This window comes from Leucoraja erinacea, chromosome 28, assembly GCF_028641065.1.
Source record: "Leucoraja erinacea ecotype New England chromosome 28, Leri_hhj_1, whole genome shotgun sequence".
In the NCBI taxonomy this organism is placed as follows: Eukaryota; Metazoa; Chordata; class Chondrichthyes; order Rajiformes; family Rajidae; genus Leucoraja; species Leucoraja erinaceus.
This window is the reverse complement of record NC_073404.1, coordinates 30674042-30702038: the sequence shown is the minus strand read 5'-3', so window position 1 is coordinate 30702038 and position 27997 is coordinate 30674042. Positions and strand designations below refer to the sequence as shown.

Genomic DNA, 27997 nt, shown 5'->3' with positions numbered 1-27997 from the left:
TAGATAACTCTTTTGTCCGGGCCAACGATTAACTCTTCATTTTGATAAGAACATTAAAGAATCAAGTGGGGGGTTGTTGGGCAGATTAGTTACCTAGAATTGGGGAATTCCATGTTTAAACCATTGAGTTGTAAGCTACCAAAGCGGAATACGAGGTGCTGTTCCTCCAGTTTGCGTATGGCCTCACTTTGGCAAAGGAGGAGGCCCAGGACAGAAAGGTCGGTAAGGGAAGGGGAATTCAAAAGATCATGAGTGATGGGAGCAGAATTAGGCCATTCGACCCATCCAATCTACTCTGCCATTCAATCATGGCTGATCTATCTCCCTCTTAACCCCATTCTCCTGCCTTCTCCCGACAACCCCTGACACCTGTATTAATCACAAATCTATCTATCTTTGCCATAAAAATATGCATTGACTTGGCATCCACAGCCTTCTGTGGCAAAGAATTACACTGATTCACAAGGCTCTCCATTAAAATGGTTCCAGTGGTCCTTGACGGACCAAGCACAAGTGCTCAGCGAAGCGGTTCCCCCCCCCCCCCCCCCCCCCGACCCATTCTTCCTTGTGTCCCATCTGGATGCAAACCGATTTCTCCCCTTTGTGTGGTGTGCCAGAAAGAGGTGTGATTTGGAGTTTCAAAAAAGCCATGGTATATTGGGTCAAAACTAACTATTAACAGTGAGTAGTCTACCCTGGCTGAAGGGCAGCGTGCTTTTTGTGAATTCCTCAATGTTGATTTGCAGGGTGTGCAAAACAAACACGTAGCAACACACTACAGGGGAGGTGAGTGTCAGCCACTGATGGATAATGGGCGTTACAATATGGAACAAGTCGATCTACTCAAAATGCCAAGAAATGCATTGTTTGCCATGCTATCCAAACAGATCAGATAATACTATACATAAATACAATCGAGCCAAACTCAAGTACAATAGGGTGGAGCAAAGGGGAAGATACAGAGTGAGCAATATAGTTCTCAGCATTGTAGCGCACCAGTTGCAGAGACAAGGTCCATTGACCACACAGGGATTGGACAGTACTCTAGTTTACGGAAGGACCGTTCAGAAGCCTGATAACAGAGGGGAAGAAGCTATTCTTCAGTCTGGTGGTGCACGATTTCAAGCTTCTGTACCTTCTGTTGGATAGGAGCATGGAGAAAAAAGGAATGACTGGGGTGGGACAGGGACAAGTCTTTGATTATGTTGGCTGCTTTTCCAAGTCAGCATGAAGTGTAGATTAAGTCAGTGGTGGGGAGTTTGGTCAGTGTGATGAACTGGGCTACATCCACAACTCTAATTTCTTACAGTCTTGGGCAGAGCTGTTTCCAAACCAAGCTGTGATGCAAGCATACATTCTGCTTCCTATGATGCATCTCTGGAAATGTGGAAGAGTCAATACTATTAATTCAGTTTAGTTTATTGTCGCGTGTACTGAGGTACAGTGAAAAGCTTGTGTTGTGTGCTATCCAATCAGCAGAAAGACAACACATGATTACAATCGAGCAATTTACAGTGTACAGATACATGATAGGGGAATAACGTTTAGTGCAAGGTAATTAAAGGTCACCGAGGAGATTCACATAAATTGTATCACATATGTTTAAGCATTGAAATATGTTAACGCAAACTCAAAACCAGAACTATGTATGCCTGTCCTGCCTCATTTGCTGTTGCTCTGTAAAAATGCATGGGGTCATGTGGGGCGGGAGTAGAACTTGGCCATTCGGCCCATCAAGTTTACTCGCCATTCAATTATGGCTGATCTATCTCTCCCTCCTAATCCCATATCTCCCCATAACCCCTGACCCGTTCTAATCAAGAATCTATCTCTGCCTTAAAAATATCCACTGGCTTGGCCTCCACAGCCATCTGTGGCAATGAATTCCACATATTCATCACCCACTGACTAAAGAAATTCCTCCTCATCTCCTTCCTAAAGGAACGTTCTTTAATTCTGAGGCTATGATCTCTGGTCCTAGACTCTCCCACTAGTGGAAACATCCTCTGAACATCCAGTCGATGCAAGCCTTTCACTATTCTGTAAGTTCTTCTAAACCCCAGCGAGTACAGGCCCAGTGCTGTCAAACGCTCATCATATGTTAACCCACTCATTCCTGGGATCATTCTCGTCTTGTTTTTTGGAAGATGTATGTTGATAGTTTGGGCTTGGATGGGGATGGTGCTGCAGACCTGTTAGAAGTATCTAAAATGATGAGAGGCATAGATGGGGGAAGAAATGGCCAAGAATGCACACCAACGCCTGTACTTCCTGAGAAGGTTTAGCAAGTTTGGCATGTCCCCAACCACTCCCACCGACTTCTACAGATGCACTGTGGAAAGCATTTTATCGGGATGCATCATATCACGGTTTGGGAACAGCTCCATCCAAAATCTTCCAAGAAATTGCAGAGAATTGAGGACACGTCCCAGACCATCGCACAAACCACCCTCCCTTCCAATGCCTCCATCTACACCTCACGCTGCTTCGGCAAGGCCAGCAGCATCATCAAGGACCAGACTAACCCTGGCCACTCCCTCTTCTCCCCTCTCCCATTGGGCAAAAGGTACAGAAGTGTGAAAACGCACACCTCCAGATTCAGGGACAGTTTCTTCCCAGAGGTTACCAGGCAACTGAAACATCCTACCAACAACCAGAAAACAGTCCTGAGCTACTATCTACCTCATTGAAGATCCTCAGACTATCTTCAATCAGACTTTACTGTACTTTAACACATTAAATGTTTTTCCTTTATTTTGCATCTGTACACTGGATTGCTCGAATGTAATTTTGCATGCACTGTAACTTGGTACATGTGACAGTATACTAAACTAAACTAAGAGTTGACAGTAAGGACCCTTTTCCCAGGATGGAGAAATCCAATGCTAGAGCGGATATCTTGAAGATACGAGGGGAAACATTTAAAGGAGCTGTGCGGGGCAAATGTTTTACACAGAGGTGCCCGTGACGCTGTGCCGGAGGTGGTGGTGGGGGCAAATACGATAGTGGTGTTTAAGTGACTTTTGGATAGCCACATGGATATGCAGGGAATGGAGGGATATGGATTAAGTGCCGGCATTTCAATACTGATAAAGACCGTTGGTTAGGCTGCATTTGGGGTATTGTGAGCAGTTCTGGTGGCCCCAACACAGGAAGGATGTGGAGGCATTGGAGAGGGTGCAGCGGATGTTTACCAGAATGATGCCTGGATTAAAGGGTATTAGCTACAGGGAGAAATTGGACAGACTTGGATTGTTTCCTCAGGAATGCTGGCGGCTGAGGGGAGATCAGACAGAAGTATATAAAATTATGAGCGGCATAGATAAAGTAGACAGTCAGAAGACTTGATGGGCCGAATGGCAGTTGAGAGCCAGGTTGTTGTGCTGGCACCATTTGTTCAATCGGTCGATCTCACTTGTATACTCTGACTCATCACCATCTGTAATTCGCCCAACAACAGTGGTGTCGTCGGCGAACTTGATGATGGAGTTCGCACTATGTCCGGCTACACAGTCATGGGTATAGAGTGAGTACAGCAGGGGGCTGAGCACGCAGCCTTGAGGTACTGATTGTTACGGAGGATTAAATATTTCTGCCAATTCCAACAGACTGGTCCATTGATGAGGAAGTAGAGGATCCAATTGCAGAGGTATGCGCAGAGACCCAGTTCCCTGAGCTTGGTAACCAGCTTTTGTTTTGTTTTTTGTATCAAAAAATTATTTATTTAATTTCAACACGATACAAAAACCAAACAAAAAACAAAACCGTGGTGACACCCCACCCACCATGTTACAAAATCATCAAACAACTATTTTACAAATATTCTAATAACTACTGTATAACCCCGGTAAAGGGGAAGCATCTGGCTCGGGCAAAGCCCTCTTGTGCCTGGCGCGTGACTCGCGGATGGCCAGGTTGGCCAGGCCTAGGAGCAACCCAACCAGGATATCTTCAGCCCTGCCTACTCCCTAGATCCCTTCACCAGTCCTTCGGTCGCTGACAGCAGAGCCACTCCTCCTCTCACGGACCCTAGGTGGAGTGGTGGTGCTCCTTGCCCTCTGGACCCTGGCTACAAGGGATGCTCTTCTGGTCCCTCTACCCTCAACATGAACGACGCTGCTCTTGGTCTTGGCGTCCTTCTCCAGGTTGTCCAAGAAGGAGCTGACCTGACGCCGGTCGTGGTAACCAGCTTGGAGGGGATGATGGTATTGAGCGCCGAGCTGTGGTCTATAAACAACAGCCTGGCGTCCAATGCAGAGTGGAGAGCCAGTGAAATCGCATCCTCCGTTGACCTGTTGTGGCGGTAGGCGAATTGTAGTTGGTCGAGGTTCTTGTCGAGGTAGGAGTTGATGTGCACCATAACCAACCTCTCAAAGCACTTCATCACCACAGACGTTAGTGCAACTGGTCGATAGTCATTGAGGCACGTCACCTTACTCTTCTTGGGCATCGGTATTATTGATGCCCTCTTCAAGCAGGTGGGAACCTAAGACCTCAGAAGTGAGAGGTTAAAAATGTCCAAAAAAACTCCAGCCAGTTGGTCTGCATTGGTTTTGAGAACTCGACCGGGTATACCATCAGGTCCGGGCTCTTTCCGAGGGTTCACCCCCCTGAAGGATCTACTGACGTCAGCCACTGTGACTGTGACTGTAATACCATCAGGTCGAATGGGGGCTCAAAAAGGTCACAACAGTGTTCCCCCCCTATCAAAGCGTGCGTAGAACGCATTGAGCTTGTCAGGGAGTGATGCTTCGCTGTTGTTTGAGCCGCCTCCTGATTGATGGTCGGGGTAGACTCGGTGGGCTGAAGAGCCTGTTTCTGCACTGTATTTCTAAAACTAAAACTAGATGATACCTTGTTAGGATTTGCCTATTGGGGTAGGATCATCAGCATAAAACAAGGCTCCTGAAAGTCTGGTGGTGTGTTGTGTGACAGCCACAATTGGCCCTAATAAAGCACCCTTAATGCATTTCCTGTGATTTAAAGTTTTTGCAAGCTGTGTTGTTGCATCAGTAGATCTTAAAGATTTTCTTGTAATTAAGTTAGATAATGGATAAACCTTCTGTTTTGGAGCTTCGGCAAGTCCTTTGATAAGGAAAAAATTGCAGTCAGACTAAATAAATTTATAGATTATGAGATGGGAGCTGGTTTCAGATTCAATCTGTTTCTTAGCACACAGTTCATTTCCATATTTTGAAGAATGGGATTACATATAAAATTTGCTCAGGTTTAATTTGACTCTTCAAAGAGTTAAGGAGATTAAAGAGACGGATGGGAGGTCATCCGTTTAAGGTCAGAGGTGTTGGGTACATGGTACATGGAACGAGCAGTCAGAAGAGGTAGTTGAGGCAGGTACTATAACAACATTCAAAATGTATTTGGAGAGGTGCATGGAGAGGCAAGGTTTAGAGAGATGGAGCAAAAGCGGGCAAATAAGACTGGCGTAGATGGGGCATCTTGACCGGCATGGATAAGTTGGGCCGAAGGGCCTGTTTCTCCATGACTCTTAACTGGTCAATATCCGAGCTGCGAGATTTGCTGGAGTTGGTAATACTAACTTGGCACGGGAATGGACAGAGCAGGTGTCTAGTCACAGGCGTGGTTCATTTAAATGAAAACAAAAATTCCGGTTAGTCCAGTGTACGTAGCAGGCACGGGCATGTACAACACATGGAATGATTGCAAGCCTAAATTGCATCTTTGGCATCTGATGTGGAGGTCAGACAAACATAGAGCATTAATTAGCAGGTGAGAGAATGAAATTGGTGCTATACTTATCTCATCATTTATGTCTCTACACCTCTAGCCTTTGTCCAACCATCTTCCTATCAAAATCCCCCTCACCTGTATCCACCCATCATTTGACAAGCTTCGTCCTGCCCCTCCTCACTTCCAGCTTTCTTTCTCCTCCCAACACCACAATCGTTGGGGGTAGGAGATTGCAACCTTCATGTGGTCCGCCTGTTTCGACGAATGCAATCAACCCGTCATGCACAATCAAATGAGATCAAATAGAACAAGTTGTCCTACAACTTTAGGCTGTGCACACCGTACGCAAGACCATATAGATAGACCTACTAGGGATAGGGAGTATTAGGGCGGCATGGTGGTGCAGCGATGCGATCCTGACTAAGGGTGCTGCACATTCTCCCCGTGACCGCGTGGGTTTTCTCCAGGTGCTCCAGTTTCTTCCCACACTTCAAAGACGTGCATACGTAGGGCGGCATGGTGTGTAGGATAAGCGATGCGATCCTGACTAAGGGGTGCTGCACATCTCTCTAAAACCCGTAATCCAGAGAGTGTGTGGGTTTTCTCCAGGTGCTACAACATGGTAACGTTTCTAGTTAGATAAACACTTCAAAGACGTGCATACTGGGGTAGGTTAATTATGTGTATTCAATGTCATTCTTGCTTGCAGCAGCAAAAGGTTTGTAACATAGTACAGGTGTCCCGAAAGCCTTGTGGACCAGTGTAGGATAATGTTGGTGTGCAGTTATCACTGGTCGGCGTGGACTCGGTGGGCCGAAGGGCCTGTTTCCGTGCTGTATCTCTAAACTAAAACTAAACTAAAGTTAATCCCAGGGAGTGAAGTAAGCAAGTGGTTGAAACAGTACAGGGTGAAGGTGACTACAACATGGTAACGTTGCAAGTAGTTAGATAAAGGGTTAATTAAGATCTGGTAAATGTAAACTGGGTCTGGGGAATCCAGATTGGAATTTAATCTTCATGTGTACTGACACGGAATAATGTCATTCTTGCTTGCAGCAGCAACACAGGTTTGTAAACAAAGTACTATAAAATAACAGTTCAATAAATGGAAAAAACCCAATACAGTGCAAAACCAAACAAAACCACATGGAATTTAATCCTGATATGTGTGATGTGCTGATTTGTGTTTGGGTTTAGTTTATAGCCACGTGTACCGAGGTACAGTGAAAAGATTTTGTGCGTGTTAACCATTCAGCGGAAAGACAAACCTGATTACAATCGGGCCATCCATGGTGTACAGATACATGTTAAAGGGAATAATGTTAGTAACGTTTTGTGCAAGATAAAGTCTGATCAGAGATAGTCCGAGGGTCACCAACGAGGTAGATAGTAGTTCAGGACCGCTCTCTAGGTGTTGACAGGGTGGTTCAGTGGCTTGATAGCAGCTGGGAAGAAACTGTCCCTAAATCTGGAGATGTGCGTTTTCATACTTCTGTACCTCTTGCCCGATGGGGGAAGAGGGAGTGGCCGGGGTGAGACTGGTCCTTGATTATGCTGCTGGCCTTGGTGTGCTTGGCATTGGCACTTCTTGGCCATTGCTTCAATATAGGCAGCCCAGGCCGAGTTGCTGGTGATAATTCCTCTAGGAATATCTCTTAGCTCTCCAAGGAGCTCTTAGCTACACATGGTTGAGGATTTACAGAGTGATGAATTCAAATGGGATGCGTGGCTTTATTAGCTGGGGCGTAGAATATAAGTGCAAGCTAGCCTTGATACAAGTTTATAAAACAATGTAGAACCACGGATCTGCTGGTTTCCACATACATTTCACTTACATTACTTGCTCTAGCTTCACGACACGCAACCCTTCAATCCTTTTGTCTCGCACCTATCTTTTCAACCCTGGCCTTTGTCCACCCAGCCAGTGAGTACAATGTGTGACACACTGCCGCACAGAGGAGGAAATGGAGACAAGTACAGTCAATACATCTCAGAAACACCTGGATTAGCATACCAGTCGTCGAGGGCTGGCAATTGCTGGTGCATCAGATTAGTGTAGATGTGTACTTGGTGGCCACTTGGTAGGTCAGGCGACATGTTTCTGTGGTGTAAAATTATGTGAGTACTTTATTATTTTACATCCAGGGCAATTTAAAAAAACATGTGGGCTGGTATGTGGATAGGAAAGGTTTAGAGGGATATGGGCCAAACGATGGCAGGTGGGACAAGTGTAGATGAGGCGTGTTGGTTAGCATGGATTGTAGGGCCTGTTTCCATGCTACAGCACATGATGCTTTGAATCCAGGGCAGTTGCTGATCTAACATTTGTGTGATTTTTGGGAATAAAAACAGCATTATGCATAATGTATTTATTATTTTCACAGGTATGGGCTTATACTTCCAAAGGCAAAGCAGAACACCCTAGCATTATCCAAACATTCGATTTTCAATGATTCAGATGATGAGGTAAGAAGCATTTTTAATATAACAGCTACTGATTTAATTTCATTTTCTGTTTGCCACTGATGTAATTTCCTGTTTTGCCACTGGTTTCATTTAATTTCCTGTTCGCTATGATGTGGTGAGACTATTTCCACTAGTGGGAGAGTCTAGGACCAGAGGGCACAGCCTCAGAATAAAAGGATGTACCTTTAGAATGGAGACTAGGAGAAATTTCATTTGTCAGAGTGGTGAATCTGTGGAATTCATTGACACAGACTGCAGTGGAGGCCAAGTCATTGGGTGTTTTTTAAAGCAGAGATTAACGGGTACTTAATTAGTGCGGGTGTCAGGGGTTACAAGGAGAAGGCAGGAGAATGGGGTTGAGTGGGATTCGTAGATCAGCCATGATTGAATGGCAGAGAAAATGGGCTGAATGGCCTAATTCTGCTCCTATGACATGAACTTCCATTGCAACAAGATATATGCGGTAAAAATATACAATTATTCAAAATTAACTCAACATTTGTATTATTTCTTCTGAGTGCTTTAAGAATGAAAATGCATGTTTAAGATGTTGGCAGACTTCTTTAATTTGGCAGACTGTGATCACCTTGTTCATCATCTGTTTCAAAACCCTGTAGGTTGAAGCTGTGTGCGTGTGTGATATGATACAACTTTCAGTTCGGCAAACAATCCTCTCTATTTGAAGTTGTTATTACAAAGTACAAGGGATTCAACTACTGTCTGAAATTTCCGATAGAAAACCTTATCATCAAAGCAAGAGGCATTATGCAGCTTTGAGCTATTATGAAGGTTTATTCTTCACTGTGTTAAGGTAGACACAAAATGCTGAAGTAACTCCGCGGGACAGGCAGCATCTCTGATATAAGGAATGGGTGACGTTTCAGGTCGAGACCCTTTTTATCCACTATTATTGGCCAAAGCATTCAGTGCAAGTGAGATTCTGATTGCTAAGTATTGTCCATTCAAAATAAACCTCAGGCAATATTCCTTGGAGAACTCAAATTGATAACTTCAAGTAATAATTGTTAATGAAAATTCTTGATTAGTATGGGTATCAGTGGTTATGGGGAGAAGGCAGGAGAATGGGGTTAGGAAGGAGAGATAGATCAACGATGATTGAATGGCAGGGTAGACTTGATAAGGTTGTAAGTGATAGGAGAAGAATTGGGCCATTCGGCCCCATCAAGTCTACTGTGCCATTCATTCCTGGCTGATCTCTGCCTCCTAATCCCATTTTCCTGCCTTCTCCCCGTAACCCTTGACACCCGTTCTAATTAAGAATCTGTCTCTCTGCCTTCTTCCTGCGTATGGCGTGCACAGCCTAAAGTTGTAGGACAACTTGTTCTATTTGATCTAATTTGATTGTGCACGCCAGGTTGATTGCATTTGTCAAAATGGGGCAGACCACGTGAAGGTTGCAATCTCCCACCCCTCTGCCTTAAAAATATCCATTGACTTGGCCTCCACAGATCTCTGTGGCAATGAGTTCCACAGATTAACTACCCTCTGACTAAAGAAGTTCCTCCTCACCTCCTTTCTAAAAGAGTACCCTTTAATTCTGAGGCTATGACCTATGGTCCTGGACTCTCCCACCAGTGGAAATATTTTCTCCACATCCACATTATCTGTGCCTTTCATTATTCTATCATTCCCATGGGTCATTCCCTCTGACATCCTTCATCTGTTGTTTTTTAGAAAGATCTTTCGAAGATTCTATTTTAGTCTAGGATTCCTTCAATAAAATATTCAAAGACTTTCATCTGTTTTTGGGAATGCAATCGAAAGTCCTGATGCATAGCTTAATTTCCACATAATGGGCCTGAAATTTATTTACAAGATTAAATCTATTTCCTCCTGACCTAATCTCGCAAAATAACTCACAATTATATTTGAGTCACGAGAAAACGCAGATGCTGGAATTTTGAGCAAAACACAAATTCCTGGAGGAATTCGGCAGTGTCAGGCAGCATCTTTGGAGGAAGTATACAGACGACGTTTCGGAGTGGGAACTCTTCTTCTGACTTGAACTTCCCCTTGAGTCTGACGAAGGGTCACAACCCAAAACATCAGCTGTGTCTTATCTCCACAGATACTGCGTGACCCGCTGAGTTCCCCCAGCACTTTGTTTTCTCAAATTATACTCCACGTTTAGCATCTCTATTAAAGAAACAACGGTGGCGCAGTGGTGGAGCTGCTGCCTCACAGCGCCAGGGGCCCGGGTTCGGTCCTGACTACAGGTGCTGTCTGTACGGAGTTTGCACGTTCTCCCCGTGACCGTGTGGGTTTTCTACGGGTGCTCTGGTTTCCTCCCACATCCCAAAGACGTACAGGTTTGTAGGTTAATTGTCCTTAGGATGTAGGGAGTGGATGAGAAAGTAAGGATAACAGAACTAGTTAACTAGTGATTGAACAGCATTGACTCAGTGGGCCGAAGGACCTGTTTCTACTCTGCATCTCTCAACTAAACTAATTATATTCCTGACCTTAATTTCTCAAGTATATTTAATAAGTTCTAAGAGTAGAATTAGGCCATTCGCCCCATCAAGTCTATTTTGCCTTCAATCATGGCTGATCTATCTTTCCCCCTTAAATGCATTCTCCTGAACCCCTGACACCCCTACTAATCAAGAATTAATCTACGCCTCAAAAATATCCACTGACTTGGCCTCCACAGCCTTCTGTGGCAATGCATTCCAAGATTCACCACCCTCTGACTAAAGAAATTCCTGCTCATCTCCTTCCTGAAGGTACGTCCTTTTATTCTGATGGCCTCTGGTCCTAGACTCTCCCATCAGTGGGAACATCAACATCACGTCTACTTTAAAGCTTTAATTGGATTTGTTTTGTTTTGGATTAAAACGAGTACCTAACACCACTGAGAAAATGAAAATGCTGGCAAAAAAAAGCTCCAAAGAAGTAAATGGATAATTTAAATATATCTGAAAAGAACTAACCATTTTATATATTGTTCTATTTTCTAAGTTCCAAGTACTTTTCATTTCCTGGCATTTTTTGCTAATACAGCGCTTATTGTACCAATGTGTAAGGTGTCGTGCTGGTTGGTTAAAATACAGAAATCTTTCATAAAAGGTAGTCACAGTAAAAGATGTTGGTTATCTTAAAGTAGGGGAGGACTGACGTCAGAAGCATGAAGCAAGTATTTACTATGGTAACATTTTAATGTAATAATACGTACTTATGGAACAAGATTTTTAGTTTAGAGATACAGCACCGAAACAGGCCCTTCTGCCCACCGAGTCTGCGCCAACCAGCGATCCCTGCACATTAACACTACCCTACACACACTAGGGACAATTTACAATTTCACCAAGCCAAGTAACCTGCAAACCTGTACGACTTTGGAATGTGGGAAGTAAACCGGATCTCCCAGAGAAAACCCACGCAGGTCACGGGGAGAACGTACAAACTCTGTACAAACAACATCTGTAATCGGGATCGAACCCGAGTCTCCAGCAGCAACCCCACTGTCACGCCACCAAACCGCCCGCGAGATGTTCTCTTTGCAAGTTGAATCTTGCATTTTTTTTAAACTTTCCAACTATTTGAACAACAAGCTAATAATTTGTATATCAGTTTAATAAGAAAACTGCCTTCTATTGTAATGGTGACAGCTGCAGCTCTAAGTTCCCAAAATCCAATAAAATACTGCCTCTGGTTTGATGCTATCTTGAGAAGATAAGATATGTTCTTCAGACACAAAAAAACTTAATTGGTTTTGTAATAAATGGCGAGTGATATAGATAAGTAAATTCAGGGAAGGGAATTTCATTTCCTGTGAAAACTGATGTCTTTCTGTGTCACTTGATATTCAAAGCAGTCCCACACAGTTGCACAATTTGTACTATGCACTTATTTATGTTTATCATCCATATTTTGTGAGAGGAAATGAAACGGGAGACAAGATGAGGTCGTTTTGGTGTAAAGTTTAGAAAACCAGAAATTAAACTTGCATAAACTTAGTACGCACTTGACCACGGTGATGGTACTGGATTCTGCTTATATTCAACGTTAGTTTGTGGCTTAGAAGGGGTGAAATTCATAAAATACACTTGCATGGTTTTTTAAAGCGGTTTGTATAGGTTCCTGTAGATACAAGGAACTGCAGATGCTGGTTTACAGGGAAGGGCTGTACTCAACCTTATCTGCCTCGCAGTACCAGAGACCTGGGTTCGATCCTGACCTTGATGCTGTCTGTGTGGTTTGCACATTCTCCCTGTGACCACGTGGGTTTCCTCTGGGTCCTCTGGTTTCCTCCCACATCCCAAAGACGTGCAGGTTTTACGAAAGGTAAATCATGTCTGACGAATCTTATAGAATTTTTCGAGGATGTAACTAGTAGCGTGGATAGGGGAGAACCAGTGGATGTGGTGTATCTGGACTTCCAGAAGGCTTTCGACAAGGTCCCACATAAGAGATTAGTATACAAACTTAAAGCACAAGGCATTGGGGGTTCAGTATTGATGTGGATAGAGAACTGGCTGGCAAACAGGAAGCAAAGAGTAGGAGTAAACGGGTCCTTTTCACAATGGCAGGCAGTGACTAGTGGGGTACCGCAAGGCTCAGTGCTGGGACCCCAGCTATTTACAATATATATTAATGATCTGGATGAGGGAATTGAAGGCAATATCTCCAAGTTTGCGGATGACACTAAGCTGGGTAGGCAGTGTTAGCTGTGAGGAGGATGCTAGGAGACTGCAAGGTGACTTGGATAGGCTGGGTGAGTGGGCAAATGTTTGGCAGATGCAGCATAATGTGGATAAATGTGAGGTTATCCATTTTGGTGGCAAAAACGGGAAAGCAGACTTATCTAAATGGTGGCCGATTGGGAAAGGGGGAGAAGCAGCGAGACCTGGGTGTCATGGTACACCAGTCATTGAAGGTAGGCATGCAGGTGCAGCAGGCAGTAAAGAAAGCGAATGGTATGTTAGCTATCATTGCAAAAGGATTTGAGTATAGGAGCAGGGAGGTTCTACTGCAGTTGTACAGGGTCTTGGTGAGACCACACCTGGAGTATTGCGTACAGTTTTGGTCTCCAAATCTGAGGAAGGACATTATTGCCATAGAGGGAGTGCAGAGACGGTTCACCAGACTGATTCCTGGGATGTCAGGACTGTCTTATGAAGAAAGACTGGATAGACTTGGTTTATACTCTCTAGAATTTAGAAGATTGAGAGGGGATCTTATAGAAACTTACAAAATTCTAAGGGGTTGGACAGGCTAGATGCAGGAAGATTGTTCCCGATGTTAGGGAAGTCCAGGACAAGGGGTCACAGCTTAAGGATAAGGGGGAAATCCTTTAAAACCGAGATGAGAAGAACTTTTTTCACACAGAGAGTGGTGAATCTCTGGAACTCTCTGCCACAGAGGGTAGTTGAGGCCAGTTCATTGGCTATATTTAAGAGGGAGTTAGATGTGGCCTTGTGGCCCTTGTGGCTAAGGGGATCAGGGGGTATGGAGAGAAGGCAGGTACGGGATACTGAGTTGGATGATCAGCCATGATCATATTGAATGGCGGTGCAGGCTCGAAGGGCCGAATGGCCGCTACTCCTGCACCTAATTTCTATGTTTCTATGTTTGTTCATTAATATGTCTGTAAATTGACCCGCGTGAGTAGGGAATAGATGAGAAAATGGAATAACATAGAACTAGTGTGAATGGGTGATCGATGGTGTGTGGACCGAATGGCCTGTTGCCATGCTGTATCTCTAAACTAAACACGTTGTTACGTGGGGCCACAACCTATCGTTCAACGTCGACACGACCGAGAAACATGATTAACTTCAGAAAGAGGAATTTGGGAGAGCACTGGTGACGGAGAGAATTAGCAGCCTCAGAATCCTCAGCATTGACCTCTCGACTGATGTCCTGGATGCATCATGTAGGTATAATAATGAAGAAGGTGCATCAGTGCCTCTGCTCTCTTGGAAGTCTTACAAGATTTGGTATGTCGTTAAATACTTAACAATCTCTCCCTTAATGTCAGCAAGACAGAGAAGAAGGTAATTGACTCCAGGAAATGAGGTGGTGTACAGATCCCAGTCAGCCATGATCATATTGAATGGCGGTGCAGGCTCGAAGGGCTGAATGGCCTACTCCTGCACCTAATTTCTATGTTTCTATGTTATTTTTAAGGCTGAGATAGATTCTTGATTAGTACAGGTGTCGGGAGATATGGGGCGAAGGCAGGAGAATGGGGTTAAGAGGGAAAGTTTGAATAGAGGAGACTTGATGGGCCGATTGGCCTAATTCTGCTCCTATCACTTATGAACATAAACATCAACAGTGCCAGTGGAGATGGAGGGGAGCCTCCGGTTCCTGGGTATAAATCTCACTGCAGATTTGTCCTGGACCAAACACAATGAAGCTACGGGCAAGAAAGAGGAAGGAGCTGGAGCTGAAACGTAAGCAGAACAACATGAGGCATGAAGAGCATTCGTTACAGGCTACATGTGACCAGTGGTCTGGGGAGGCAAAGCAATCAGGACTGTGCCAACGAGCTAAACCTGTTCATTAACAAACTTGATGGAGGAGGGAAATTGGTCGGCCAACAGTTATAAAACACAACAATATACAAAATATACAATATACAAAAGTAACCTAATGGAGGTATAAAATGATGAGTAGATCGTCTTTTTGTTGAGGCAGGGGTAACCTTTTCTAGCTTCACTCTCCCAAACTTGATCAGACTGAAGCAGGAACCCGACTCAAAGTTGCCTGACCCCTCCCCACTCGGCAAAGAAAGCCAAGCCAAGATTCTAATCTTTCAACGTAATAAAAAGGAACTGCGGATGCTGGTTTATACCAAAAAATGCACAAAGTGTTGGAGTACCTCAGCGGGTCAGGCAGCATTTCTGGAGAAAATAGGTGACATTTCAGGCTGGGACCTTTCTTCAAAACGTCTAACTTTCATATTGGTAGGATTGGAATTTGTGGTATTTATCAACATGTATATCTGTGTCATTATCTTTTGGCTGCCATCATTTAATGGACTACATAAACTCTTCAAACAAGTTTGTTTCTGTTTCTGTCTTTTTGCATGAACAATCCTGTTACTAAAATGTTTAGGTAGAGATGTTATCTTCCCCCTCTATTACATTATGAGACCAAATTATTACAGAACTTGAATCGTTTAATTAAATCCTGAACCAGGATTGAAATTTAGCTAATCCCATTTTAATAACTACGCAGGCACAGTGACCCCATACCCAAAATAACAGCTTGATTTAGATATTCCTTTAATTAAAACATTTAATCTAGGTGGCGTAGCGGTAGAACTGCTACCTGCTAGATGCAGAGATGCAGGATCTGGGTTCGATCCTGACTACGGGTGCTTGTCTGTACAGTCTCCTCGTGACCTGCGTGGGTTTTCCACGGGTGCTCCGGTTTCCACCCACACTCCCTAGATGTACAAATTTGTAGGTTAATTGGCTTGATTAAATTGTCCCTAGAGTGTAGGATAGTGCAAGTGTGCAGGGATCGCTGGTCGGCGTGGATTCGGTGGGCCGATGGACGGGCCTGTTTCCGTGCTGTATCTCTCAACTAAACTAAGATTGTCCAGTGAAGTGTTTTTGAAGTGTACACACAGCAATATGTTGGTTTAGAATGTCCTGAATATTTTTATATCTACACTATGGAGATTGTCCTCTTTGCGATGGATAGACTTGAAAGAACTGAATTTGTTTTGTTGAAAAAAACTGAAAAACATTTTCTAATGTTGCATATTTTATTAAAAATGCAGTATTTGGTTTAAGAGTCTTGCTTGCAATGCCTAACCTAAGCCTGAAACTGGATTCTCATTACTCTTACATTGGACTAGATATAGTGCCTTAATTAGTGCATGGATGCTAAATATAATCGTGCACAGCTTTGACTTTTAACATTGCGTTCATTTATTCCAACAATTTCATTTTCATTTTTTAGTACGCAACTGTATCTAGACCTGAGCTTCTAAATATGATTAATCTTGTAACTCATTTAAAATTCTAACGGATATTTAAGTCTCCATTGAGTGTTTAGTTTAGAGATCCAGCGTGGAAACTGACCCACCGAGTCCGCGCCGACCACCGATCCCCGTACACTAACACTATCCCACACATGATAGATCAGCCATGAGTGCACTTGATGGGCTGAATGGCCGAATCCCGCTCCTGAATTTATGAACACTCAGGACAATTTACAATTTACCAAAGCCAACTAACATACAAACCTGAAGATTGCCGCAAAATGCTGGAATAACTCAGCAGGACATGTAGCATCCCTGGAGAGAAGGAATGGGTGAGGTTTTGGGTCTGGACCCTTCTTCAGACTGATATTAGACCTACAAGCCCATACGTCTTCGGATTGTGGGAGGAAGGAGCGCATGGGGAAAACCCACACGGTCATGGGGAGAACATGCAAACTCCGTACAGACAGCACCCGTAGTAGTAAATCTCTTAATCTCTTTTAATGGAAGCATTGGTTCATTTATTCCCACAATTGCATTTTCTCAATAAATTTTCTAGTGCACAACTGTACCTAGACCTGAGCTTCTAAATCTTGTAACTTAATTAAAATTCTATCTTGAATATTTAAGTTTAAGTCTGCACGCTCACCCTGTTATCGCCTGGGTTTCCACCATGAGCTCCGTACGGTTTCCTCCCACATCCCAAATACGTGCGGGGGTTTGTAGGTTAATTGGCCTCAGTAAATTGCCCCTAGTGTGCAGGGAGTGGATGAGAAAATGGAATAACATATTAACTAGTATTAACTAGTTGGTGGTTGGTGCGGACACGGTGATAATTGTACAATTTTCACGTGCTCAGTGTTTCTGCTTTTGTGCAATGGTTAAAAATGTGAAAAAGTCATGCACGTTCCCACTTCTCTGTGTCCAGTTTAAAATATTAAACGATTAATTACAAGACATAAGATCAAGTTTTGAGTTTATTCAGCATATTTATTTTCTCCTTTCAGACGTCGGTCAATGAGAACCTTCAGAAGGAGTCGCTGAAGAAGTCGATGATGAAGCAGGTATAACATCATATTACTTTTATCAGTGTAACATTCATACTTGAAACAACCCGTTTAAATAGTACAGCACTGCGGTATGACTGGTGTAAAATCAGTATTAAAGTTTAATTAACCTGCAAGATCCTATATAACAGGTCTCCAAAACTGTGAACATAGAACTGTGCAGTACAGTGTGCAGTGAAAAGATGTTATACAGTCAAAGAAAAGTTTGTCCATGATTACAATCAAGCTGTCCGTCCACAGTGTAGAGATAGAGGACAAAGGAACAACATTTAGTGCAAGACAAAGCCCAAATAAAGATAGTTCTATTATCTCCAATGAGGTCGATGGTGTGTCAGGACCACACTTTAGCTGGGGAGAGGACAGTTCAGTTCCCTGAATCTGGAGGTGTGCGTTTTCACACCTCTGTACCTCTTGCCTGATGGGAGAGGGGAGAAGAGGGAGTGACCGGGGTGAGACTGGTCCTTGATGATGCTACTGGCCTTGCCGAGGCAGCGTGAGGTGTAGATGAAGTCAATGGCAGGGAGGTTGGTTTGTGTGATGGTCTGGGCAATCTTGGGATCCCAAACCATGCTGTGATGCATCCCGATAAAATGCTTTCCACGGCGCACCTGTACTCGGTGAGGGTTGTTGGGGACATGCTGAACTTCCTAAGCCTTCTAAGGAAGTAGTAAAGTTGGAATGTTTTCTGGGCCACAGCTTTGATGTGCCTGGACCAGGACAAATTGCTGGTGATATTTATTCATAAGGCCGTGAAAACTTTTGACTATCGGCACCATCAATGTTTACTGGGGTATGTGTACAGCTCTGTTTCCTGAAGTCAACCACAATCTCCTTTGTCTTGCTGTCGTTGAGAGAGAGGTTGTTGGCTTGGCGCAAAGTGGTCCTTCTGCAGTTGTACAGGGCCCCAATGAGACCACACCTGGAGTATTGTGTGCAGTTTTGGTCCCCTAATTTGAGGAAGGGCATTCTTGCTATTGAGGGAGTGCAGTGTAGGTTTACAAGATTAATTCCCAGGATGGTGGGACTGTCATATGCTGAGAGAATGGAGTGACTGGGCTTGTATACTCTGGAGTTTAGAAGGATGAGAGGGGATCTTATTGAAACATGTAAGATTATTAAGGGTTTGGATACGCTAGAGGCAGGAAACATGTTCCCGATGTTGGGGGAGACCAGAACCAGGGGCCACAGTTTAAGAATAAGGGGTAAGCTATTTAGAACGGAGAGGAGGAAACACTTTTTCACACGGAGAGTTGTGAGTCTGTGGAATTCCCTGCCTCAGAGGGCGGTGGAGGCAGGTTCTCTTGATACTTTCAAGAGAGAGCTTGATAGGGCTCTTAAAGATAGCGGAGTCAGGGGATATGGGGAGAAGGAAGGAACGGGGTACTGATTGTGGATGATCAGCCATGATCACATTGAATGGCGGTGCTGGCTCGAAGGGCCGAATGGCCTACTCCTGCACCTATTGCCAGGGTAGGAGGTTCTGGTACTCCGTCTCGTCATTATTGGGTATCTGGCCCACTACGGCGGTGTCTTCTGCAAACTTGTAAATGGAGTTGGATTGGTATTTGACTACACAGACGTGGGTGTACAAGAAGTGAAGAAGGCCGCTGCAAACACCTCCATGCAGAGCACCAGTGTAGAGGATTATCGTAGAGGATGATTTGTCTCCTATCCTCACTGATTGTGGCCTGTTGGTCAAGAAGTCAAGGATCCATTTGAGAAGGGGAATGCAGACTCCAAGTTCCATAAGTTTGGAGGTGAACTTGGTTGGGATAATGGTATTGAAAGCAGAGCTGTAGTTGAGGTGCATTTTGTATTATGGTACATGTACAGCCACAGATGGAGTCTCCCACTAGTGGAAACATCCTCTCCACATCCACTCTATCCAGGCCTTTCACTATTCGGTTAGGTTTCAATGAGGTTCTCCTTTCATCCTTCTGACCCTCGGCATGCAGAGGCCCAGTGCTGTCAAACGCTCATCGTATGTTAACCCAATTGTCCCCGGGATCATTCTCGTAAACGTCCTCTGGACCCGCTCCTGGACCAGCACATCCTTCCTCTGATGCGGGGCCCAAAACTGCTCACGATACTCCAAATGTGGCCTGACCAGTGCCTTGTAGGACCTCAGCATTGCACCCCTGTTTTGTATTCTACCCCTCTTGACATAAATGCTAGAATTGTGTTTGCCTTCCTTACTACCGATTCAACTTGCAAATGAACCTTTAGGGAATCCTGCACCAGCAACTCCCAATTCCCTTTTCACCAGACGTGCACCAAGGGACAGTGAAAAGCTTTTTTTGTTGTGTGCTATCCAGTTAGCAGAAAGATTATCCATGGTTAATTGGCATGGGAAAGGCTATTGTATCCTGGACCTTGGATATGTTTCCATATTTGTGGTGTTTTCTAAATACTTATAGCATTGATGTGAAATTTTTTTTTTCCTTACGATGAATTCCAGTTCAAGTGCTTGATCAGTATCTCTCTTTTATAAATAGACTAAATTGGAAATGCAAAAAGCGCTGGCCGAAGACGCCACGGTCTACGAGTATGACAGCGTTTATGATGATCTTCAGCAAAAGAAGCTGGAGAGTAACACAAAATCACTGTCTGGTTCAAACAAACAGGTAGATGTACTAATTGTCAAGTTATTCTCAAATTGCACTGCTGAAGTTTTCTCATGGAAGAAATTTCATTGCCTTTTTTTTTTTTGCTGAAGTGTTTTGAGAAATGACTTGTGTACGTGGAGGAAGTTGGGATAAATTGTGAATATTCCAACTGTGTGAATCACCAGCGGCTGGCTCTGGGCAATTTGCTATTGCCACCCCCCAGCAGACATTTTATGTTTAACAATGTATTTTATGTGTAAACAATCTCACTGTTTTTCCCAATTCCCACCAACCCCCCAACCAAGTCCAAGTACATAGAGAACCTGATGAAAGCGGTGGGCGAGCGAAACAAGGAGCAAGATCGAATGACGGAGCGCAAAATCCAAAAGGAACGAGAGGCTGAGGGAGAGAAGTACGTGGACAAAGACGCATTTGTCACGTCCGCTTATAAAAAGAAGCTCCAGGAAAGAGCTGAAGAGAAAGAGCAAGAACGCAGAGCAGCAGATATGGAGGGTGAGTTATTGTGTCTGCGTGGGTCTGTCTGTCTGTCCGCACGCGTGTCTTTGCGTATGTTCCTGTATGCGGGTGTCTGTGTGCGTGAGTGTATGTACATGTGTGTGATCTCTGTCTCATCATTAGTAAAATGGGTAATTTTTGGTGAACACACTGCTGTCCGACTTCATAGTTTTGCTTCACATGAGAAACTGCATTCAAATTGTGGCTGCAGGTTCTGCCTTAATGTTCACTGCTCCAAAGGGAATACATTTATTTTCTTCCCAGAATTAAGTCATGGCAGGAGTTAAAATGAAAGAGTGAGTATCCAGGGATGTCCTGTGAGTTTATTAAAACCATTCTACCTTTTTCCTTGGTTTTTGCAATCATTGTGTCAAAATGATGACTTCATCCATTTCTGTAACGGGAGTGAACTGCTGGCAGTACAGCAAGATGCAGGATTCTGCAGAATATACATTTCCAAGTAAAAACGTTGGGAGAGGTTGTGTTCCACGAGCATGGGGCGACACAGTGGCACAGTCAATCCTGACCTTGGTTACTGACTGCCTGTGTGGAGTTTGCACGTTCTCCCTGTGACTGCTTGGGTTTTCTCCGGGTGCTCCAGATTCCCCCCGCATCCCGAAGAACATGTAGGGTCTGAGGTTAATTGGCTCGATGTAAATTGCCCCTAATGTATGGGGAGTGGATGAGACGGTGGGAAACCGTTGAACTAGTGTGAACGGGTGATCGATGGTCAACGTGGACTCGGTGGGCCGAAGGGCCTGTTTCCATGCTGTAACAGTTATTAAATATATTTAAAGGTTTTTGTGTTGGTTTTTGTCAGCCTCTCTGGACGTGACTAAACAGAAAGATCTGAGTGGTTTCTACCGGCACTTCTTGAATCAACAAGTGGGTGAAGAGGTTATTCCCGAGTGCAGCATCCGTGCTATCAAAGGGTAAGATGCATCACTGCATTGGTTCTACATGTGGCAAACCTGATCCTCTAGGGTGGCACGGTGGTGTAGCGGAAGGGCTGCTGCCTCACAGCGCCAGAGACCCGGGTGCTGTCTGTATGGAGTTTGCACGTTCTCCCCGTGACCTGCATGAGCTTTCTCTGGTACATTTCTCTTTGCACTATCTGTTGTACTTGTGGCTGGATTGTGCTCAAGTACAGTATGATTTAATTTGACTGGACAGCATGCAAACGTGAGCTAACGTCATAAGGAATAGGAGCAGAATTAGGCCATTCGGCCCATCAAGTCTACTCCGCCAATAAATCATGGCTGATCTATCTCTCCCTCCTAACCCCATTCTCCTGCCTTCCCCCCATAACCCCAGATACCCGTACGAATCAAGAATCGTATCTATCTCTGCCTTAAAAATATCCACTGACTTGGCCTCCACAGCCTTCTTTGGCAAATAATTCCACAGATTCACCACCCTCTGGCGAAAGAACTTTCTCCTCATCTCCTTCCTAAAAGAACGTTATTTAATTCTGAGGCTGTCACCTCTAGTCCTAGACTCTCGCACTAGTGGAAACACCCTCTCCACATCCACTCTATCCAAGTCTTTCACTATTCTGTACGTTTCTATGAGCCCCCCCCCCTCATTATTCTAAACCTCAGTGAGTACAGACCCAGTGCCGACAAACACTCATCATTGGTTAACCTACTCCTTCCTGGGATCATTCTCATAAACCTCCTCTGGTCCCTCTCCAGAGCCAGCACATCCTTCCTCAGATACGGTGGTACCCGTGCCAATAGTGCACCAATGACATGGGTAGAAAGGGGGCGGATTACACACCTGGGTCTGTTGTTCCCAGCTGCTGCTGATGGCATCTTGCAGATTGTGGAGTCCTTGGTTGTGTTCGTGATTAAAATGGAGGGGACATCCCATGATCCTGTCGTGGGCTTGGTCAGTCGATGGCTTGGTCTGGCAGAATATTGCTCATACTTTAATTTCCATCTCCCATTCCCACACTGACCTTTCTGTTCTGAGTCTCCTCCACTGTCAGAGTGAGGCCACACACAAATTGGAGGAACACCATCCCATATTTTGCTTGTGCAGTTTACATCCCATTGATTTCTCTAACTTCAAGCACCCCCTGCATTCTCTCTTTGTCCATCCCTCCCCCACCCAAGTCACATCAGCTTTTGTTCTCACCTCGCTACAGCTAACAATGGCCTATCTCCTTTATCATTGTTACTTTTTGTGCATACCTTTCCTTCACTTCTATATCTCTACATCACCCTCTATATCTCTCGTTTCCCTTTCCCGTGACTTTCCGTCTGAAGAAGGGTCTTCGACCCGAAACATCACCCATTCTTTCTCCCCAGAGAAGCTACCTGTCCCGCTGAGTTACTCTTGCATTTTGTGTCTATCTTCGGTTTAAACCAGCATCTGTAGTTCCTTCCTACACAAGATGTATAACTGTTTTGCGAGTGGCAAACTTCATCTTCAAATGCTGGAGGCACTTGAAGATCAAGTTTGCCACTTGCAAAACAGTGGTGTTTAAGAGACTTTTAGATAGGCACATGGATATGCGGGGAGTGGAGGGATATGGATCACGTGCGGACAGAGGAGATTAGTTTCACCTGACATTATGTTTGGCACAGACACTGGGCTAAAGAACCAGTTTTATGTTCCTTTGTGATGTCACTTCACTTGAATCAGCAAAACTAATGAGTTAATAAATGACGGACTGGTGCAAAATATAGCAAACCGTTTAATTGGGATTATTTTTGATAATTGCCGCCTGCCAAAAATGAATGCTGCTGATCTTTTCCAACTAAAGATTTGTTTAAAAATATAGCATGGAAACAGGCCCTTTGGCCCACCGAGTCCATGCCGACCTCTTCAGACTCGAGAAGGGTCTTGACCTGAAACGTCACCCATTCCTTTTCTCCAGAGATGCTGCCTGTCCAGCTGGGTTACTCCAACATTTTGTGTCTTATCATCAATTAACTATGGAGTTCCATATAACTTTGCTGATTAGAATATTCCACTACTCTGAGGTTCTTAATTTTAAAGTTAGATTTGGTTAAACAAATATCAACGTTGCAATTATAATGTTGTTTAGGCCAGAGTTTCTGCTTTATGCCTGGTGTCAATTTGCAGCAGTCATCTCTGTGATTAAACAGGGAGATTTATTTGGATGGTAAACATTTAAATTCTTACCACCTGACCACAGAGTTGGCTGGAATTATGAGAGAAGGGATTTGCATTGGAATGAAATAAACATCCTGGTGTGAGCCTTAGAGTTTTTTATTTGCTGCCTGGCATGTTTAGTTTAGTTTAGAAATACAGCGTGGAGCCAGGCCCTTCAGCCCAGCGAGTCCATGCCAACCAGCGATCATCCCATACACAAGTTCTAGCCTACACACTGTGGGCAATTAACCCACGAACCTGCATGTCTTTTGAGTGGGAGGAAACCGGGGCACCTGGAGAAAACCCATGCAGTCGCAGTGAGAACGTACAAACTCCGTACAGACAGCACCCGTAGCCAGGATGGAACCCGGGTCCCTGGCGCTGTGAGGCAGCAGCTCTACCACTACGCCACCATGAGACCCTATTTTTATTAGACCAGCTGAGAATCTAAAACTCTTAGTAACACACAGAACTACTTTTGACGTGATCACTATGATAATGAGGGTTTTGAATAGCAATTTATTACAGGAGAAAATGATGAATATGAAATAATCTAGATAATTAACATTCAGTCTCGGTCTACTCCACGGCAGAAGGGGGAGGGGTCGTAAAGTTTGACACCCACAGGGAAGATGTTCTGTCCTGCATCTTAATAGATTCAACTGCAGATTGACAGCAGGCTTACATTAGAAACCTGGTATCTTCACGGCAGCCACCTAGAATGTCATGGGTCCCAAATGTCAAGCATGTGCCTGACCAAATGAATTTGGTGTGAATCTGTAGAATTCTCTGCTACAGAGGGCAGTGGAGGCCAATTCACTGGATGTTTTCAAGAGAGTTAGATATAGCTCTTAGGGCTAACGGAATCAAGGGACATGGGGAGAAGGCAAGAACAGGGTACTGATTTTGAATGATCAGCCACGATCACATGGAATGGCAGTGCTGACTCGAAGGGCTGAATGGCCTACTCCTGCACCTATTTTCTATGTTTCGATGAATTTTGTGGTGTATACATGTGTTAGTCCAGAGCAGGATTTGTACCAGATGGTGGGAACATCCTCGACTTTCCACTAATGCCCTTTAATGAAACTTAATGTAGTTGCTAGCACTGACATCCCTACTAATGGGAACCTAATCTTCCTTGTTTAATTTAGTGGGATATAAAATAATGATTTTCCAAGCGTGATCAAGTTTGAGGGCAGAGAGCTAAAACCTGATGCCTTTTACAGAATTAACCTTCCACACCATGAACATGTCATTTGCCAAAAAGGGTACATTTGAAAACCATCTGTGTAATCTCTTGCATTTGAAAGTATCTTAGTTTAAAGCCTCGAGCCGCTGGCTTTGTGTCATATTTTCAGTTTGAGTGTGATTCTTGACAGAGAGAAACATAAATTGTTCATCATGCTTAAATCATTTTTAAAATTGGAATATTTCTCAAGATGTCGAGAAAATAATATTTCAATACAATAATATTTTATACAATACAATAATACTTTATTAGCCAAGTACGTTTTGCAACACACGAGGAATTTCATTTGCCAAGTCAGTCATACAAATAAAAACGAAATACAAACCAGGACTTGAAGTCCTGAGCTACAGGGAGAGGTTGGGACAGGCTGGGACTTTATTCCATGGAGCGCAGGAGCATGAGGGGTAATCTTATGGAGGAGTAAAAGATCATGACAGGAATAGATCGGGCAGTCTCTTGCCCAGAGTAGGGGGAAACAAGAACAAGAGGGCATAGGTTTAAGGATTTACTGGGAAACTGAGTGGCAATTTGGAAAGATTGTCTTCAAATTTCTTGGTTACTTGATAATGAAAGTAAAGCATTTATTAAACAGATTTTTCATCACACATAATTTTGATAATTCCGTATTCACTTCATATTTACAAATGTAATTAACAAATAAGCTTCCACGTTTGTGTAGGAAGGAACGGCAGAAGCTGCTTTAAACCAAAGATAGACATATAAAGCTGGAGTAACTCAGTCGGACAGGCAGCATCTCTGGAGAGAAGGAATGGGTGACGTTTCTGGTCAAGACCCTTCAGTGATGTGAAGGGAGAGGGAGATGCACAGATAAGGAGTGAAAACAGGACAAAGGGAATGGAAATGAAGGAAACTAGAATAGATCATTGTTGGCTGGGAGAAGGTGATAACAAAGCAAACAGAGATGAAATGTAGTCGACGGCAGCTTCTACGTTTCTAGACTTTGCTACAATAGACAATAGGTGCAGGAGTAGAGGCCATTTGGCCCTTTGAGCCAGCACCGCCATTCAATGTGATCATGGCTGATCTTCCCCAATCTGAGAAGAACTTTTTTCACACAGAGTGGTGAATCTCTGGAACTCTCTGCCACAGAGGGTAGTTGAGGCCAGTTCATTGGCTATATTTAAGAGGGAGTTAGATGTGGCTAAGGGGATCAGAGGGTATGGAGAGAAGGCAGGTACGGGATACTGAGTTGGATGATCAGCCATGATTATATTGAATGGCGGTGCAGGCTCGAAGGGCCGAATGGCCTACTCCTGCACCTAATTTCTATGTTTCTATGTAATCTGTACCCCGTTCCTGCCTTCTCCCCATATCCCTTGACTCCACTATCTTTAAGAGACCTATCTAGCTCTACGAAGAGTTGACATTGTGTATTTTTGTCCTCAGGATAAAAGAAGAACCTGAAGATAATGCCCGTAAAGATCTCGAAGGTTCATCAGGTAACAAACCAGACCAAGACCCAGATGCTGACGCTGGCTTTGACACTGGCAGCGATGATGAAACCAAAGCTAAACACGGCCAGAAGCAAATGCCTTCCAAAGCGAGAAATGATGGCGACAACTCGGACACCAACGAAGACAAAGCCAGAAGTCGTCAATACAGAAGACATGCGGAATCTTCCAGTGATGAAGAGCAAAGTCAACGCGTGGGCCAATCAACCAGAGAGGGCAGAAGCGAGAAAGGCAAGAGCTATTCCAAGACTCCTCGAGATGCAGAGAAAAGAAGCAGAAGTGGAGAAAGATCAAGCCATAAGGAGCACAAACGTGTAAAGGAAAAGCACAGAGAAAAAGACCATTCAAGAAAAGACAGGGACCGAGACAGGTATCAGGACAACAAAGAGAGAAAAATCAAGGAGGAGAAACCGAAAGACCACAACAGTGGCAGGGACGAGAGATCACGGGATTACAGAGAAAGACCTAGAGATGACCAAGCGAGAGATGAAAAGCTCAAAGAACGACAGCGGAGCAAAGTGGAAAAATACCCAATGAGAGATGGGAGAAGAAAGGATGAAAAGAAGAAGGAGAATGAAGAACCAGAAGAGAGAAACTGTGACCGGGATATCCAGGAAGCGGGAGGGGACCCGCGTGAGCCAGTTGATCCGAAGCACGGGGGCAGTGAAAGCAAGGAAGATAGTTCCGGGAATGCTTCAGATAAAGAGAAATCCAAGGAACAATGTCACAAGAGGTCCATGTTACAAGAGAAGGATGAACAAGGGAATGCGGAGCTCAAAGATACCGGGGACGAGGACAAGAGTTTGGATTTGTCGAGTGAGCAAGTATTGAAAGATGACTCCGAGAAGGAGACAAACGGACCTGACCACTCTCAGCAGCTCAGTAAATTTGTCAAACGCAGCAATCAAGAGACTATTACCTCGGCCAAAGAGCGGTATCTGGCAAGGCAGATGAACAGGTCCTCGACAAAAGCATATATCGAACCAGAGGAAAACGACTAGATTTATTCCAGACTATCTACCCAAAAAAAAAAATTCAGTTTAAGTATATGCACACATAATTGTTTTAAGTTTTTTTGTGGTCTTGTATGGAACACAGTAACCATTAAAAACATCGATTAGCAAACCAATGCTTTGTGAAATGATGTCAATTATCACTTTTAAATCAGCACTCGTGCATAAGGATCTGGGCATTTCTGGCAAACCACTCACTTTGTTGTTTAGGTTCACGTTTATTATTGTCACGTGTACTGAGGTCAGAAGGTCAGAAGTGATAGGAGCAGAATTATGCCATTCGGCCCATCAAGTCTACTTTGCCACTCAATCATGGCTGATCTATCTCTCCTTCCTAACCCCATTCTCCTGCCTTCTCCCCATAACCCCTGACACCCACACTAATCAAGAATCTATCTATCTCTGCTTTAAAAATATCCACTGACTTGGCCTCCACAGCCTTCTGTGGCAATGAATTCCACAGATTCACCTCCCTCTGGCAATAGAAATTCCTTCTCATCTCCTTCCTAAAAGAACGTCCTTTAATTCTGAGGCTGTGACCTCTGGTCCTAGACTCTCCCACTAGTGGAAACATCCTCTCGACATCCACTCTATCCAGGCCTTTCAGTATTCGGTACGTTTCAATGAGGTACCCCCTCATTCTTCTAAACTCCAGTGAGATACAGTGAAAATCTTTGTTGTCCAAACAGATAGCTAATACCATACATAAATACAATCAGGCGTGGAAATTGCTATCAAAATATGGAGGGGGCCGGTGGACAGGGGGGACACAATTTCTTGGCGGCCGCACACACGCACGCGCGCACACGC

The 27997-nt window shown here is 44.1% G+C and overlaps 1 protein-coding gene across 1 annotated transcript in view; it reads left to right on the top strand.

Moving 5' to 3' along the window:
• nsrp1 (nuclear speckle splicing regulatory protein 1) overlaps positions 1-27299 on the top strand; it is a 32139-nt gene extending 4840 nt beyond the window's left edge. Inside the window, exons 2-7 of the mRNA XM_055658162.1 lie at positions 8094-8175; positions 17146-17202; positions 19701-19829; positions 20117-20324; positions 21148-21259; positions 26110-27299. Of these exons, the coding sequence (XP_055514137.1) occupies positions 8094-8175; positions 17146-17202; positions 19701-19829; positions 20117-20324; positions 21148-21259; positions 26110-27175 (1654 nt within the window). The 3' untranslated portion in view covers positions 27176-27299. The remainder of the gene's footprint in view (positions 1-8093; positions 8176-17145; positions 17203-19700; positions 19830-20116; positions 20325-21147; positions 21260-26109) is intronic.
• The last annotated feature ends 698 nt before the right edge of the window (positions 27300-27997 follow it).